We start from the raw sequence: 17,021 nt of genomic DNA on the forward strand, positions 1-17,021 counted from the left end.
AAATAATCAATGAAAGGGGAGCAAAGCATAGAACTGTGTCAGACAGTTAATTAATGAAAATGTGTTACTCTTTTGGTTTCTATGATACTGTGGTATTTGTCATCCTTTTAAAAAAGCAGATTTTTTTTTTTGTCCTAAGTCTGTATTCATTTTTTAAACTAATTTTGTGTTCAGACGTCTGTATTCCTTTTCTTAAAGAGGGTGCTCCAAATGATAGGAGCTTCAGACCTCAGAAGACCTGAGTCCCCGGGGAGTCAGAATAGTCATAGTGATGGAGACTGGGGGTCGCAGGTGCCCCAGAGCGTGTTCTGACCACAGGGAAGGAGAAGGGGAATGGAAACCTGCCTTTGGGCAACTGAGCAGCAGGCAGAGAAGGAGGAGCCCTGGAAGCAGACGAAACAGCAGCAGCTAGGGAACAAAGGCACTATTGGAAAAAGACGTCACCGAGACCTCGTGAGTTGAGTTTTCAGGAGGAAGCCGTTAACCCTGTTTAGGTTCACAGAAAGCCATCAGGAGAGGGCTGGGAATTGGACACAAGATTTCATCGCAAACAGCCTTGGCAGGTTCAGGGACACATGAGGGACAATGACAAAAGCCCCACACGAACTGAGGATGAGGAAGTGAAGGACAGAAGTGCGGGTCGCATTTTCCCGACGCTTACAAGTGAAGGGTATACATTATGGTGGAAAGAGAGCAGAGGGACAAACAGTGAGAGGCAGCTGTCTCAGGACAAAGGCGAAGACGTGCGCCTTTGCAGCTGCTCACGGAAACCAGAGAGAGGCCTGCGCTTCCTGACATCCTTCAAAACCACGAGACGTGGGCAGCGCTCCCACCTGATTTGTTCAGTGGAAGCCCTTTAACCTAAGCCTACGTCTTGGTCTCCCTTCGGTTCTTCTGCTTCTCTGCAAGACACTTCTGTTCGGCTAAGCATTGCTCCTCCATTCTTCCAAGGCCCAACTCTTGAACCCCCGCCTGGTCCCCAGTGTTGAGCCAACCGCAGGGGACCTGAGCCTTTCCCCCGCCCTTTCTCTTCACTGCGCCTGCGCCTTCTCTGCTCCTCCTGCTCCCCGACCTTCCACGCTCGTACTTACGTAGGTGCACCTGCGGTGGTTTCATCCATTATTTCGCAATTTCTCTTTCCTTCGTCTCAGCTAATTCCATGTCTTTATATTTATATGTTTATATATTTTAAACATATATTCCACATGTTCGTAGTCCTGCAGGTAACATTTACGCTGGAGTTCTTTTAATTGTACATTTCGTACAAAGAAAAAACTTTTCTCTGTGAAAATAACTTTAAACTAGAAGCTATTGTACAAATGCTGCTGTCTTTCCAGTTTATGGTACACTCTTGGAAGGCTTTAGAAAACCTTTTGCGTTTTCCGCACTAATTGCCTCAGCATTGTTAATTCGATGAGAAATTCTTAAAACTCAACTGATCAGACAGTAGTTATTAAATGCTTAGAAATATGCTGTTGGAGTCTTTCAACATTGACTTAAGAAATATTCCTTCACGTTTCAGGGCTAATGATTAAATTTTACTTTTAATTACAGAAGGAGAAAATATGTATTTTGCTTATATTTAGCCCTTTCCCCCAAAGATATTGGTTTAGAAAATAGATCTTTTAAGTAACACTTGTTTTCACTTTTTTTTTTTTCTGAGGCTTTACACTTGCTAGAAATGGTATTCTGAAACCCACTTTATATAGACTTAAAAATAATCAACTGAACTAAGTAATTTATGCTTTCAAAAGACAGAAGCTTAAAAAGAAACAGTTTCTTAAGTGGATATATATATGTATGTGTGTGTATGTATATGTTCATATATACATGTAACCTTAGATTTCTCAATGAAGTTCTAAATTTACTTCAAGCCATCACATAATGATGCTTTTTACTCTTCACTGGCTTTTACCACTTAATATGAAAACTACATTTGGGAAAATGGCTTTTATCAGGCTTAAATCGCATTGAGGGCTCATGGTTTGAAGTCTCCAATCAATCTTTGACCTTCTAGTGTTGGGGCTTATTTACTCATTTTGAAAGACTGCATCTAACAAAAAAAGAAAAGCCTATAAAAGAATCTGTAAAATTTTTTGACAATAAACAATGCTTTAAAAGCAGATTCTTAGTTGCTCAATCATAAGTTCAACATTCAAATGTCCCTTGAAGGTGCTGTTGGTTTTTAATAATAGATTTTGGTATATCCCATAAAAGGTTCATATCCAGACATTAAACAAACAGTGCTGTGAATGATTAGTTTTAAAATCTACTTTTTCTAATACATAATAGGAATTTCCTGTGTCTTTTCTGTTTATAAGAAGTAAGGAAAACCAGTCATGTGATTTTGATTCATGATTATGTCTTTGTGGTAAACATGGCATATTTGGAAAGTAGAACAAAAGCAATAATTCAAAGGCATATCTCACAAAATATTTACTTTTTAAAGACCTAAAACTGATACCATAAGACATTTTAATTAAAATATATATGAAACATATGCAATAATATTTAATATAGTTACATTATGAAACATTTGTGTTCTTACCAGTTTTTAAAAAGAGCCAGGTATTTATTGTATTTTATGTCTAAGTCATCATCATACACAAAATTAATTTTATGTGAGATATCCAGGAATGTTAGTTAAAACAATCATCCAAGAAAAAAATGTGAATTTGATAAGATAGTTTTCTTTCTTTCTTTAGAAATACCCATCTCTGAATTGACTCTGGATGTAAGACAAGACCTAAATATCCAATGGCTGAACAATAACCCAATTAAACTTCATGGGGTGTTTTTTTTTTTTCCCCTCTACTAGACATCCAGTCCTATTTTTGAATCTTAAATGAAATGAAAGAAAAATGATGTGATTTCTTAAAGAAATGAGGTCATTTAAAAAATGTTATTTTCCCACCCTCTGTTTGTTATAAATGGAAACAACCAATATCTGTTCATTATTATAATTAATTACGCACATGTATTTTACATTCAAATGCCCACTATAAATAGTAGTTATAATAAAACATATACAACTCTTCTGAAATGGTATAGCTGAAGTGAATAGTTATCTCTTAATACTCATTCTCTGTGCTTTCCAATTAAAATGCGATGGCAAATGACAAAACAATAAAGGGAACATAGAACAATGGCTCTTTATTCCTGTAATAATTGATTACTGCTGTGATAACCTCCCATCTTTTTCACATAGTTGTGAAAAGAGTTCCTTCGAATTAATTGGCATCACCATGAAAAAAAAATTACCTGACTATGTAGTTCGAAAGCAAATCTAGCCCACAATTGATATAATTGGAGTGAAATATAGGTATTGTATGGGTGAAAGCTAGGGATGGAATTTTTGCAGAGGCAATAAATGTGTGGAGGTTAGTGACACTGAGACCAAATTGCCTGTTTTTGTTTTTAAAGAAATCTTTCTTTTTTCTTTCTTGCCTTTTTTCTTCTTTTCTTTCTTACTCCCTTTCTGTCTGTCTGTCTGTCTTTCCTTCATGGATCTCTTAAGTTATCTAACAGTGATTCGTAGTGACTCGTTATGTTAGAACATGCCCTAAATGATTGGGAAGATTAGCTGACTGGCTTCCATTTAAAGGAAACCAGGTCTATATAACTTAAACTTGAAGTTCTGGAGAATGGGTTTGAACTTTCCTTGAAATTCCAGAACATAAATCCAGACAATTCTCCAAAGGTATGGGCCAGAATGCTCCTACTGTTTAAAAGCCAAGCTGATACTAAGCTTGTTAGAAAGGATATTGGAAAGGAAACAAACACAAAGAACACAAAACATTCTTTGCTTTTATTACATCAACATAGACTCTCACCAGGAATATTGTGGATACATATAGTTACTATATCACGCGCAATTGGAAAAACTCTAGAAAAAAGTAAAACAATATAGGTGATTAGAGTGACTTCTAAATAAACACAAACTTAAAAAAAAAATGTTTGGAGAAAAGGTTTGACACTAGCTCATGTTTATAATGCCCTAAGGGTTTTAGATTTTTACAATATAGTGTTAGTAAAAAAAAAATCTGTTGATTGTATTTTGAGGCTGAAATAGAGCCTTCCTATGCAAGTGTAAGACACTATTTGCAAAGCTTATAGGAAATCAGCACTCATTATTGATGAATTATCACTTTTGATACTGATATTCAAATAAATTCAAAAGGATTTTAGATGTTCATGGATCGTAGTGCCACATAGGATTGTTAAAGAAGCTAAAATTCATTTTGAAATATGTGTATCATTTGATTTCTTTAGCTCTCATCTAATGGAGGGCAAACACAAATTGTTTTAAAATATATTTTGTAGGAAATGCCAGAAAATGGAAAACACTGCTTGGGAAAACGCTTCTTAAAAGTTGAAGATCATATCTATGTCACTATCTTGTAATTTTCTTCCTGCTTTCCTGCTTAGCTTACGTTTTAATATTATTACTTCATTTCTTAAAGCCAATGTAAATATTTTCAGAACACGGCATTACACATAGTGAATATTTAAGTATGTTACTAGGAATGTTAATATTGTTATTCTTTTTTTTTGCAAGTTCATCTTTTATTTTAAAATTCCATCCATAAAATCACTCATCAATGATAATTGATGAAATAAGTAACATATAGAGTGAAAGAGGATATAGAACAACATACGAAGGGTGTACATCTGATATTTCACAGCAAATCCTCACTACCAAGTATTCCAAAAGCCTGAAGTTGTTTTTATTTCAAAAACCCGCAGTTGTTTTTGAAATATTCTTTTTTTTTTAGGGCCGCACCCGAGGCATATGGAGTTCCTAGGCTAGGGGTTGAATCGGAGCTACAGCTGCTGGCCTACGCCACAGCCACAGCAATGTGGGATCCGAGCCTCGTCTGCGACCTACACCACAGCTGTTGGCAACGCTGGATCCTTAACCCACTGGTTGAGGCCAGGGATCGAACCTGCGTCCTCACGGATACTAGGACAGGACCTCCTGACGTATTCTATTCTTTCTGTTCTATTAAGTCAGAACATCTATAGGTTGGGATGTGGGGGGTGAGTGGACGAGGTGGGAGGGAAGGATCACCGCTGAGCGTCTTTGGTTGGGATCTATTAGAGGTCATTCAACATCCAGTTTTTGAACAGATCATTTTGACACCCACTGTATTTTTACGCTTTACCCATCGTCTCCTTCTGTGCTTGATCTGTGACTTCTTGTGCATTCTTAGAAAAAAGGGGGGAGGCAGTCAGTGACCCTGGAGTCTTGCTCTACAGTAACAAGAAGGAGTTTGCAAACTGATTGTAAAGGACAATCTGAATATACAACGACAGGAACAGTGCCTGGATATTCGAGGATATTAGAGCTCCAGGTCTCAGCGCAGTTCTAATGGGGAGGTTCCTCTGCTGCCCTGGGAACAAGGTGCTGGTTGTGGCCTCGTGGGAAAAGCACTGGTCCTTCTCACCAGCAGAGCACCTTAGGAAAATAACCAAGAGCACTTTTTTTTTTTTTTTTTTTTTTAATGTCTAAAAGAAGGAATGTGACTTTAATGACTAAAGTCCCTTTTACCTTTTAAAGTCTTTTTCATCTCGGAATAATTTTTAAATTCCGAATTTAAACAGAGACTCAATTCAGGTTTGAAGCGCCAGAATAAATGTCGAAAAGGGTGTAGTTCTTTTCCCTTAAGTGCACCTACAGGCGCGCTGAATACTTCACCACCAGTTTGCATTATGTCTTCTTTTAAAGAATTTGCAGGTGTCCTGGGGATGTTCCATCTGCATGTGTTTAAATGTTTGTTTTTCAAGAGAACAGGGGAGACCAAACTTTGTCTATCAAATGAATGGTTTGTAGAAACATAAAATAAATCATGCTATTTTTCATCTATTTTCTAATGTTCAAATAATCTGCAAAATGGAGATTTCAGCAAAGCTGAATTAATCTGTGAAAACAAAATGGAAACATGCAAGATCTGTTGACTCTTCAGAGCCTCTCATGTTGACATGAAATTATTCATACGTATCGTGGGACATTTATAGGTACAAAGAAGCAGTTTTAGGAACATCTCAAAATAAATGCATTTAAAACATTTCTTTGAATTTTATCAAGGTCCAGTGCTGAAGGAGAGAACAGGCACTTAACCTCACTCTTATTTGAATAGACGATGTTGCAATAATCTTTTATTTCATGAGATAGTCACTGCTACGCAGTTCGCAGTTCGTTGTAGAAGGACTGATCCGTGCCCCTTCGTCCTCCTCTTCCCTTTGTATTTTTATTGAGCTAAAAAAATCAATCCTTCCCACCCTCGAGGCCCTTTTTAAATATGCATGTGTGATGCCATTGAATTAAACCAAGTGATATATTTTGACAGTTTGATCAATGGCATATATATGTGTGTGTGTGTGTACACACACACATACATATAAATATATAGGCATTTTTCCTTTTAATTAATCTGAGGGCCATGGCAGTTTAGATAACCACCACATTATGTAGTAGACCCTGGTCGAAAAGAAATAGCTGAATATTCTAAAGGACATGTTATGTTCCGGGTCGGAATTTCTCTCTTTTATAGAAATGAGGTTTTGAATAATGCAAATGGTATTTAAAATCATGTACATAATGCTAAACAGTCTCCCACGCAGCAACATGAAGATATATAGTTTCTGGAATGTATAATGTCATAAGAACATCCACTTAGGTTTTAAGAGTGTGCTGTGTCTTCTTAAACGTCCTTTGTACTCTCCCAGTAGAGGCGAGATTTAAGTACCTGATAAAATAAACGCATTCTAAACAAGTGACTTAGACATTCAGGTTTCGTACGTAAAATGATTTCCCTATTGGAGTAAAACATGTCTTCTAAACCCTAAAGAGCCATATATTGCATTGAAATACTTAAACCATTCTAGCCTTGGAGTGATAAGAGTTGATCTGTCCTATCGGTTGTTTTTTCCCCATTTATAACCGGATTGTTAGTTTGTCATTTGCCTTCTCTACAAGAAAGGGAGCCATTTTTTATGATTTCCAACCTGTCTGCTATGTACCAGTTCCTTATAAATCTCTGACTTGAGAAATCGAGGAAAGGAATCCTTAGCCATGAGACTGTAGATTAGCTTCTGAGCCTCGTCAAAACATTTGCGAGTCGGTTCCGCGATGTTCTTTGAGATGAGGTCCCTGGTACTGAAGTCGATGTTAATCTGTGGGAGGAAATTGCATCGCACTGCGTTAGTGCAATCAAAGAATGCACGGTGTGTACAGATGCCAGATACACCGCGTTTGCATTTTTTTCTCAATGCGAAGTTAACCTGACACAGAAGGACAGAAAGGCCGTACATTCATTTTCCGAAATGCAGAACCCATGCTTGGTTTAATTGCTCTTCCTAGGTTGAGAGGGTTAGGTGGAGCGGGTTAGGACTGACAGAGAACAGAGGTCAGGCCTTAGTCTGAGATTATGAAAGATGGCCTATGAAAAGGCAACCAAGACATGTGATGATTTTAAATTTCTTTTCTTACCTGCCCTTTATTTCTTTCTAGTGCTTTGACCTTAATACCTAGAATGCCCTTCTCAGAGGAAGAACAACAATTACATTGTACCAGGCTGCCTTTCACCTACCCGTTTCCACTCTCCATCCTTCCTGGGTTGTTTCTCATATATTGCTTTTCATTCTAATTTGTATTTCTTTTTTTTAATTTTATTTTTTCAAATGATTTTTATTTTTTCTATTATAGCTAGTTTACAGTGTCCTGGCAATTTTCTACTATACAGCAACGTGGTCCAGTCATACACACATATCTACATTCTTTTTCTCACATTATCCTCCATCCTGCTGCATCACAAGTGACTAGATATAGTTCCCAGTGCTATACAGCAGGATCTCATTGCTTATCCACTCCAAAGGCAATAGTTTGCATATATTAACCCCAGACTCCCAGTCCATCCCACTCCCTCCCCCTCCTCCTTGGCAACCACAAGTCTGTTCTCCAAGTCCATGAGTTTATTTTCTATAGAAAGGTTCATTTATGCCATATATTAGATTCCAGATATAAGTGATATCATGTGGTATTTGTCTTTCTCTTTCTGACTTACTTCACTTAGTATGAGGGTCTCTAGTTCCACCCATGTTGCTGCAAATGGCATTATTTTGTTCTTTTTATGGCTGAGTAGTATTCCATTGTGTATATATACCACATCTTCTTCATCCATTCATCTGTCAATGGACATTTAGGTTGTTGCCATGTCTTGGCTATTGTGAATAGTGCTGCAATGACCATACGGATGCATGTGCCTTTTTCAAGGAAAGTTTTGTTCAGATATATGCCCAAGAGTGGGATTGCTGGGTCATATGGTAGTTCTATATTAATTTGCATTTCTTTCTGTTTCCAAATGTACTAAAGAACACCCCCTAAGTTTATGACACAGGCTTCCATGCCTCCCACAGAATGTATGTATATATGCATGCACATGTTTGTGCAGATATATCTTTTTCCCCTTAGACAACTGCACATAAAATTTTAAGCAAGGTCTAATAGAAATCTATGATATTAGGACACACCGTTCACCTGCAAATTTGTAAAATGCCCTAAAACTTGTAGGGGTACTTGTCCATTTCCATCCATATTCTGAGAGGCAGAAAATGTTACATCCAGGTTATTCCATGTAAACTGAAAATATCCCTGAAGTGCAGAAAAAACTTGAATCTTAAAATTCAAAGCTCACCAAAGGCAGGTGCTATATCTGTCTTATTCAACATTTTATTTTTTGGTACTTAGAAGAATAGCCACCACATAATGGACATTCAATAAATACTGATTGAATAGAATTAAAATATCTGTTGACAAAATGGGAGTGATTGTGAGAAAATGCCAGAATTTGGGGGGAGGGGTTCTGGTAAAAGACTCTCAATGACCATTTATGCTTTTTGAGTTGAAATTAAAGAGAGGCAGACAGACCTTCTATCAGATCTCTCCGTAGCTACTTTCTATTCATATGTGTGAAACAAGTTCTATAATTTCCTTCACTTTTCAATCACCATGGTGTAATTTTAAGGTTTAAGGACAAAATGAGTTAAGTGGTATCAAACTACTTTAATAGCACTATTGTACAAAGAAGAAAAAAAATATTTTGAAAAGAATTACCCAAGGCCACTATTTGCTCGCTGATTATTTTGTTCTTTCTGTAGAGATTTCAGGTTTTCAGGGATCCCAGGATACACCTGCTCTTTTATTTCTTTGACCATCCTCTTAGGTCCTCCATCAAACTTCCAGATGAAATGCTGCACTATCTTTGAAGGCCTCAAAATCTGGAATCAATCTCTGCTTCTTTATATAGGAAGATGGCATTGGGTAGTGGAAAGATTTTAGGATAGTTTTCAAATCTGTGTTCTAACAGTTATGAGCTCAGTGACCTGGGGTGAGTCACTTTCATATTCCCAAGCCCTGCTTTTTTGTCTTCAAGTGAGGCAGTTCTGGACTGAGTTGTTAGAAGAATTAAAGTGAGATCATCTAAGCAATCATTGACCCCATAAATATTATGATTGTTATAGTCCAGCTCCTTTCTATGGTTGGAGAAAGGCCACTAGCATCTAAATACATAGTAGTAGTTTAGATTTGTATTTGAAAGATGAGAAGAAGCCAGTTCTTGAAGAATCTGGGGAAGAACGTTTCTGGCAGGATAAGCAGCACATGCAGAGTCCCTGAAGCAAGGAAGAATTGACTATGTTCTGAAGAGCCATGGTGCCTGGTTGCGGGGCGGGTGCTGTGAGCGAGAAGGAACGTTCCTGCTATCAGGGTGGGAGAGGTGTTGCAGGTCAAGTCTTGGGGGGCTTATCTCCAGAGTTGGGGGTTCTTATTTTTCTACTAGAAGCTCTGGGAAGACACTGATGATGAGTTCTGAGCAGGAAAGAGGTGTAATAACACGTCACGAACCTGGTATAGCACCCGCCTCCCAGTGAGAATTAGTGAGTGGTGGTTATGAGTGAGAGCTTGTAGTGGTTTCTGAAAATCTGGTTTCATAAATCCTGTCTTGTGTGGTGAGGACGTGAGACTCTATGTGGCCTGTGTCCTCCTTTAACTATGCCGTTAATTCTTTAATGCATCATCTGCAGTTTGTTTAACCGTATATCCCCTGTAGTGGTAAAGGGAGCAAGTTAGCGCCTTTAGACCTTCATTCACTGGGTGCGTGTTCACTGACGCCAGGGCCAGTGTGCCAGCGCAGGGCCTGGTGCAGGGTGCTGGCTTCTTACTTTGAGGTTCTTAATCGCAGCTGAACCCCTACAGTCGCGCCTCATTCCCCACTCAAAAAGCCCAAAGCCCTGATCGTGGCATTCGTGGCCTTTATAATAATGCTCAAACATTTCCCTCCTCTGCGTGCCCTGAATCCCCACCCAACTGGACCCTTCCCCTCAATTCCTTGTATTTTGTTACTGATGCACATTTTCCCATGCCATCCTGGTCTAGCTGAAAATCACTCCTTCTCACCCAAATCTTTCCGTCTTCTATGTGGTTTTTTTTTTTTTTTTCCTTCTCTTTTTGCCTTTTTAGGGCTGCTTCTCATGGCATATGGAGGTTCCCAGGCTAGGGGTCTGATCAGAGCTGCAGCCGCCGGCCTACACCACAGCTCACGGCAACGCCGGATCCTTAACCCTCAGAGCAAGGCCAGGGATGGAACCCGAAACCTCATGGTTCCTAGTCAGATTTGTTAACCACTGCGCCACGACGGGAACTCCTATCTTTTATGTTCTTAAGCCTACATTCAAATAACATCTACCTTGGAGTTCCTGTTCTGACTCAGAGGGTTTGACTAGTATCCTTGAGGATGTGGGTTCGATCCCTGGTCTTGTGCCGTGGATTAAGGATCTGGCATTCCCATGAGCCGTGGTGTAGGTCACAGATGCAGCTCAGATCCTGCATTGCTACGGCTATGGTGTAGGCCACCAGCTGCAGCTCCAATTCGACCCCTAGCCTGGGAACCTCTGTATAGCGTAGGTGCAGCCATAAAAAGAAAAAAAAAGAACAAAAAAAGGAGTTCCCTTGTAGTGCAGCAGGTTAAGGATCCAGCATTGTCACTGCAGCTTGGACCACTTCTGTGGTGTGGGTTCAGTCCCTGGCCTAGCAACATCCACATGCTGTGGGCAGTGCCAAAAAACCACGCCCCCCCCCAAAAAAAACCCCAAATAACATCTACCTTGTGAAGTTAATTCGTGGATTTTTCCCCTTTTCTGACCCCCAAAAGGAGATACTTACATTTCATCTGTCCCTCCCCATGCCTTGCACAGCATAAGGGTTCAATAAATATGTAAAGAGGTTTCCACATTTGTTAAAAGTCATGTTACATTTAGGAGTTCCTGTCGTGGCACAGTGGTTAACGAATCCAACTAGGAACCATGGGGTTTCGGGTTCGGTCCCTGGCCTTGCTTAGTGAGTTGGGGATCTGGCGTTGCCATGAGTTGTGGTGTAGGTCGCAGACGCGGCTTGGATCCCGAGTTGCTGTGGCTCTGGTGTAGGCCGGCGGCTCAGCTCTGATTAGACCCCTACCCTGGGAACCTCCATATACTGCGGGTACTGCCCTAGAAAAGGCAAAAAGACCCAAAAAAACCAAAAACAAAACAAAAAAAAAAACCCACCAGTTTCATTTTAAGCAGAACTATTCCATTTCAGTTTAAAACCGATAATATTATTTGTTCAAAAATGCCAAGCTGGTACTTCTGACTGATCCCTCTCACTTTTCTGATTTGCCTGCATTCCTACCCAGAGGCTGCCCCATCTCAGCTACTGATCGCTACGTGACAAGCAGGGACACCGTTCCCAGGAGATAATGCCTGGAATCACTGGTCTCGTGAAGACGTGTCTTGGCAATTCGGTTTAATGTCAGAGACAAAATATCACACCCACATGTTTGTATCAGTGTCATTATTTTTCTCCAAGGTGTTCAAGCTTGAAACTTAAGACTCCCCTCTGACACTTCTTTTTCCTTCTGATGTCTCTCTTTTATACACTCTGTGTGTGTGTGTGTGTGTGTGTATGATGCTTTGCTTATTCACCTTTTATTTCATTTCCCTTTTTTTTTTTTTTTTTTTTAATGGCTGCACCTGAAGCATTGGAATTTCCTGGGCTAGGGGTTGAATTGGAGCTGCAGTTGAAGCCTACACCACACCCACAGAGCCGCACCTGAGATCTATGCTGCAACTTGAGGCAACGCCAGATCCTTAACCCACTGAGCGAGGCCAGGGATTGAAGCCACATTCTCATGGATACTAGTCGGGGTCATTAACCCCTGAGCCACCATGAGAACACCCGCAGGGCTCTTTTTCATTCTCACGCCTCTCTCTCAGTTTAACCTTCTATAGCCTAATCTCTTCCTTAAATCATAGAATTTACCCCTTACCTGATACTTCTTCTTATAACGTCTTTCCCTTCTAAACACTCTGGACAGCTTACTACATCAATTTCACCAAAATGTCAGTTTCATTATATAACTATTCAGCTGACAACGCATTACTTTCTAGAACATAACATGTAAACATCCTACCCCAGCATTTGCGCTTCCTCATGCCTGGAGTTCAGTGCGTTGTTTTGAAATCATCTATTTATCTTTGGTGATATCCATACTTTCTCTTCCCAAAATGAATCTTTCATCTAAAGTCCTTGTTTATGCTGCTTCGCCATCGAAAATCCCTCTTGCCGCCACAATTTATTCTGTACAGATTATCTTCAATCCCTTATGATTTAGCTAAGTTGAATATCCTCCAAGAAGCCTCCCCTGATCCCAGAAGGAAAGCCACTATCACTTCCTTATTATCATTCATCATTTGGACTTAGAAATCTTAAAAAAAAATTGATTTCTTGCTTAAGCAGATTCGGCTACAGTAACTTTGGTAGTGTTAAGCCTTCAGTCTGATCATCAGGGAAAGAAGACTGGTCACTACAAAGGCAATCCAGTCATCTGCGGCAGGCACTTCACCTTTTATCTGCCATCTCTTCCCGACTATTTTACCAATTCTTTTTTCTCTGCATGTCCCTCAAAATATGAGCAGGACAGATATGCATTATCTAAGATCTGTCCCCACATCTGGATTTTTTTTCCCTTGGTGACTTTGCTCCCATTTCAAAATGTTTGAGCAATTGGCCTTATCTCTAAAAAAACATAAAGATATTTAAAGATGATTATTTCAACGGAAAATAATACGTTGACATTTATCAAATATCACCACATGTGCTAAGTGTTCACATGGCTACTTTCTCTCGTCCATCCAGCTATCAGATGGGTAGGATTATTATCCCCGTTTTTTTCTGAGGAAAAAAAAAAAAGCTCATCTGAAAAAGTATTGCTTTTTGGGAGTCATTATTATAATTCATCCATGGAAAGTATTTCATGGAATGGGTGCTTAGGAAGTGTGCTCAAATCTGAAGATTACATATGATGAAGTTGAAAGTCAACCAAGAAGACAGATTTTGAGAAAGTCATCCAAAGGGGGAAAAATATCTTCTGAAAAAAAGCTTTTCTGAAAGAAATGAGATTTTAAGCTGCTCGTCAAAGTATCATTATGAGTCTGGAAGATTAAGGAAGGGACTTGTACATGGGAGGAAAAATTAAAAGAAGCCCAGTGGGGATTTTCAGGGGAGGAAGAGGAACTAACTACCAGGAGAAGCATGAAGGTCCAGTCACGTAGACGGCAGAGGTCTATCAAATAATTTTTACGTATCCTGAGAGCCATGAGGGGATTTTAAGTAAGGGGCTGATATAAACACGCTTGGAAAAAACCTATCACTGGTTGCTCTGTGATGTAATAGCTTGGTGTGGATAAAGGGATGAAAAATTAGGAAGTCGTAGCAGAAATTCAGGGGGCAATGATGGTGGATCAGGCTGGGTTGTGTCAAGAGAATGGAGGGAAATGCATGGATTTCAAAGATATTTCGAGAGCAGAATGGAGGGAGCTTGTGCCTGAATATTTATGAGGTAGGATGAGGAACACAATCTTTAAGAAGGACTGAAATCTTTAAGAATGAATTTAAGAAATCTTCTGAAGTGACTGAGTGTTCACGGATGGAATATGGCAGATGAGCAGAAGAGAACAAGGGCCATGACTATCAGTTACTTGGCTGGAGCAAAAAGAACGGAGTGGCCATTAACTGAGATGGAGAGACTCAGAAGAAAGTGGCCAGAAACTTGGCCTCGGTCCACCCAGAGCTTGGTCAAAACATTTCTGTTCAGCACCGGTGGTCAGAGGCCACACAGGATGCCCCTTTAAAGCCAGAAGACGAGGAGTTCTCACTGTGGCTCAGCAGGTTACCAACCCCAACTAGTGTCCATGAAGATGTGGGTTTGATCCCTGACTTGCTCAGTGGGGTCAGGATCCGGCGTTGCTGTGACTGCAATGTAGCTCATAGATGCTCCGATCTGGCGTGCCTGTGGCCAGCAGCTGCAGCGCTGATTCAGCCTCTAGTGTAGGAATTTCCATATGCGGCAGGTATAACCCTAAAAGCACACACACACACACACACAATCAGAAAGCAAACAAAAAGCCAGAGGACTGGAAGATCACCAAGGAGAGTAAGCGTAAGCAGGAAACAGATGAGGCCCATTCCTCCTCTTGGAGGGTGTGCTGACTCCTGAGTAGGAAGAGCAAGGATGTGAAGAGCAATCCGTGAGCCAGGAGGCCATGTGAGCCCTAGCAGCCGATTGAGGGTAGTCCCTCAGCTACGAGAGGCTGGTCAGTGCTGTCTATGCTCATGAGCAGTCAGCCCAGGTGACATTGAGGCTAGGCTACCCAAAGCGCCCTGTCTGTCCTCCTTGACGCCCCCAAAACTTCAGGGTCAGACAACAGTGAAAGTATTAAGCCTACTGTATATTTTGACACATCCATTCCTTTCATGTCATCCCTTTGGGGGACGTGTCCGCAGACCATTCTCCCAACTTGACTCTCATCTCAAATTTGATTTTTGGCTGGGCTCTACTGGAAGATTCACAGAGAAATCTCTCTCTCAAAAACAGGAGAAAGAGATGTTGATCTTGGAGCAGACGGAAGGTGGCACCCCGGAAAGGAGGTAATTCAGAGACGAAAGACCTTCCAACTCTATGGCCCTGAGCCCCTCCTGAGCTCCTGGGAGGTGCAGGGAAACTTAAACTTGGCTGACTATCTCCAAACTAGTTGGTCCAGAGCTTGGTTGAATGGTGTATCAACTGATGACATCAACAGTTATATCTGTATTAATTACTGACGTGTATTTTATAGTATTTTACAGTATTTACTGCCGTGTATTTTATGGAGACACCCACGTTTCAAGGACGCTGAGAAATACATTTACTTTGCTTTTTTTTCAAAAGGTCGCACGTTATCTCAAGTACCTGAGACCGCTGCACTGCCAATCTCAGAAAACAAGACTTAGGATTGCGATTCTTACAGAATGACAGCTGAGATGTCACCGCGACTGTTTAGCGGCTTTTAAATGCTGTCAATTTTGAAAAAGCCTTGACACAGCTGCCACCGACAGCAATCCATTGCATTAAAATGACTGCCCTCTGACTGACGTTTGTGGTAGCTGTTTAAAAACGATTTTATTATAATGAGGCAGGGGGTTTTTAATACTCAGGTGATTTTGATCACAGCAAGTTATGCAAGCCAATGCCTCTTTTCTACACCAGCCGTTTTAAATTCTTTTGGCTTCCAACAAGTTATTTTCGCTGGAAGAAGACATTTTTGGCTGTACCTTTTGGCTTTCCTGTGACCCTCAACTGTGCTTTATATATTTTTACATAATTTGAATGAGAAGTTTTCAATCGAGCTCTCACATTCAAATTAGGTAGCCTTTCCCTCATTTAGAATGTATAGTGGAGCCAGAGAACGTCATTATGCAAAAAGTGTGTGCATGCATATGCAAAATGCTTTACTCAAATGGGGCGGGCAGGCAGCTCCCTAGACCTCATTCACAACAGAGCTGGAAAATTACGATTCAAATTAAAGCCGCCTATAATCGTGTTTGGGGTTACATAATTCTATTTAATCACCACGAACACCTCTGGTATGACTTCATTTTTGGCATCATTAAAGGCACAGGAATACCCTGAAATGTACCGGGAAAGGGGGGCTCTTAACGTTGAGACCAGCCGCGTTTGTAACATCAGAAGGCATCCACCCTGCACAGGACTGGATCCTTTTGTCATCATGGGTTTTAAAGACAGAAATAAATGACACGGGCTGGGAAGCAGTACTCACACCCTAAATGGGGCATGTACAAAAAAGAATCAAACGTCGTGATCAAAATATATAAAAGCATAATGGATGCGGGTTGCTAAAAATAGATGTACATAGCCTGTGCTTTCCAGAGCAGCTAAAAGGGAGTCCAACCCACTGGTTTCCTTCACCAACCCTAACGGGCTAGCGCAAGATTAATTTCAGTGGCACGGAGGGGTGTAAAAATTCAAAACACACCTGAGCGTTTTGAGTTTTAGTTGAAAGGCAGCAATCATTTTTGCAAAGGGCCAAAATGATGCTGCAAAGTATGAGAGGACATATTCCTGCCATTTTTTTTTTTTTGCTTTTTTTTTGTTGAAGTTATACAAATTAGAGAGCCTATGACAAGAGAAATGCAGCGTTTAATGGGAAGGAAGACAGACCCTGCACGGGAAGATGATTGTATGCTTTCGCCTTTCGCATAAACACCCGGGCTCCCGGGCTGGGTCATGAACATGGGAAACAAGCAGTAGATTTAGAGAAGGAACCTGAAATGGAAAAGCAGGGGCCGAAGCCCTGCCTCCCCACAGTCTGTGTGTCTTAATGACTGCAGGACTCATCATTTTACCTTTAAGGCTCGCTTCATCTTTTACCCGTACAAGGGGGAGGACCCGCATGCCTCCCTAAGACAGCACATGCGGTGGTCACATCAGAAAGTCCATGTCAAAGCATCTGGGCCTGTGTGGCTTAGAGTTTCTTTAGCTCTGCTTTTCTTCCCACTTCTTCCTCCTCCCTTCCCTCCCTTCTTCTCCCCTCTTCCTCCTCCTCTTCTTCCACCTCCCCGCCTCCACCTGCTGTCTTCAGAGTTTAAG

General features: G+C 40.6%; 1 protein-coding gene and 1 long non-coding RNA gene across 4 annotated transcripts in view; one reads left to right on the forward strand and one right to left on the reverse strand.

Annotated features, from left to right (window-relative positions):
• LOC102166310 overlaps positions 1 to 17,021 on the forward strand; it is a 381,125-nt gene that overhangs the window by 164,712 nt on the left and 199,392 nt on the right. The gene's annotated exons all lie outside the window — the stretch shown is intronic.
• RGS21 (regulator of G protein signaling 21) overlaps positions 4,877 to 17,021 on the reverse strand; it is a 54,371-nt gene continuing 42,226 nt past the window's right edge. For both annotated transcript variants that reach the window (XM_021064096.1, XM_021064097.1), the window contains one exon: positions 4,877 to 7,176. In XM_021064096.1, coding sequence (XP_020919755.1) covers positions 6,973 to 7,176 — 204 coding nt within the window. In that variant the 3' untranslated portion in view covers positions 4,877 to 6,972. The remainder of the gene's footprint in view (positions 7,177 to 17,021) is intronic.

This window comes from Sus scrofa, chromosome 10 (assembly GCF_000003025.6).
Source record: "Sus scrofa isolate TJ Tabasco breed Duroc chromosome 10, Sscrofa11.1, whole genome shotgun sequence".
Classification (NCBI taxonomy): domain Eukaryota; kingdom Metazoa; phylum Chordata; class Mammalia; order Artiodactyla; family Suidae; genus Sus; species Sus scrofa.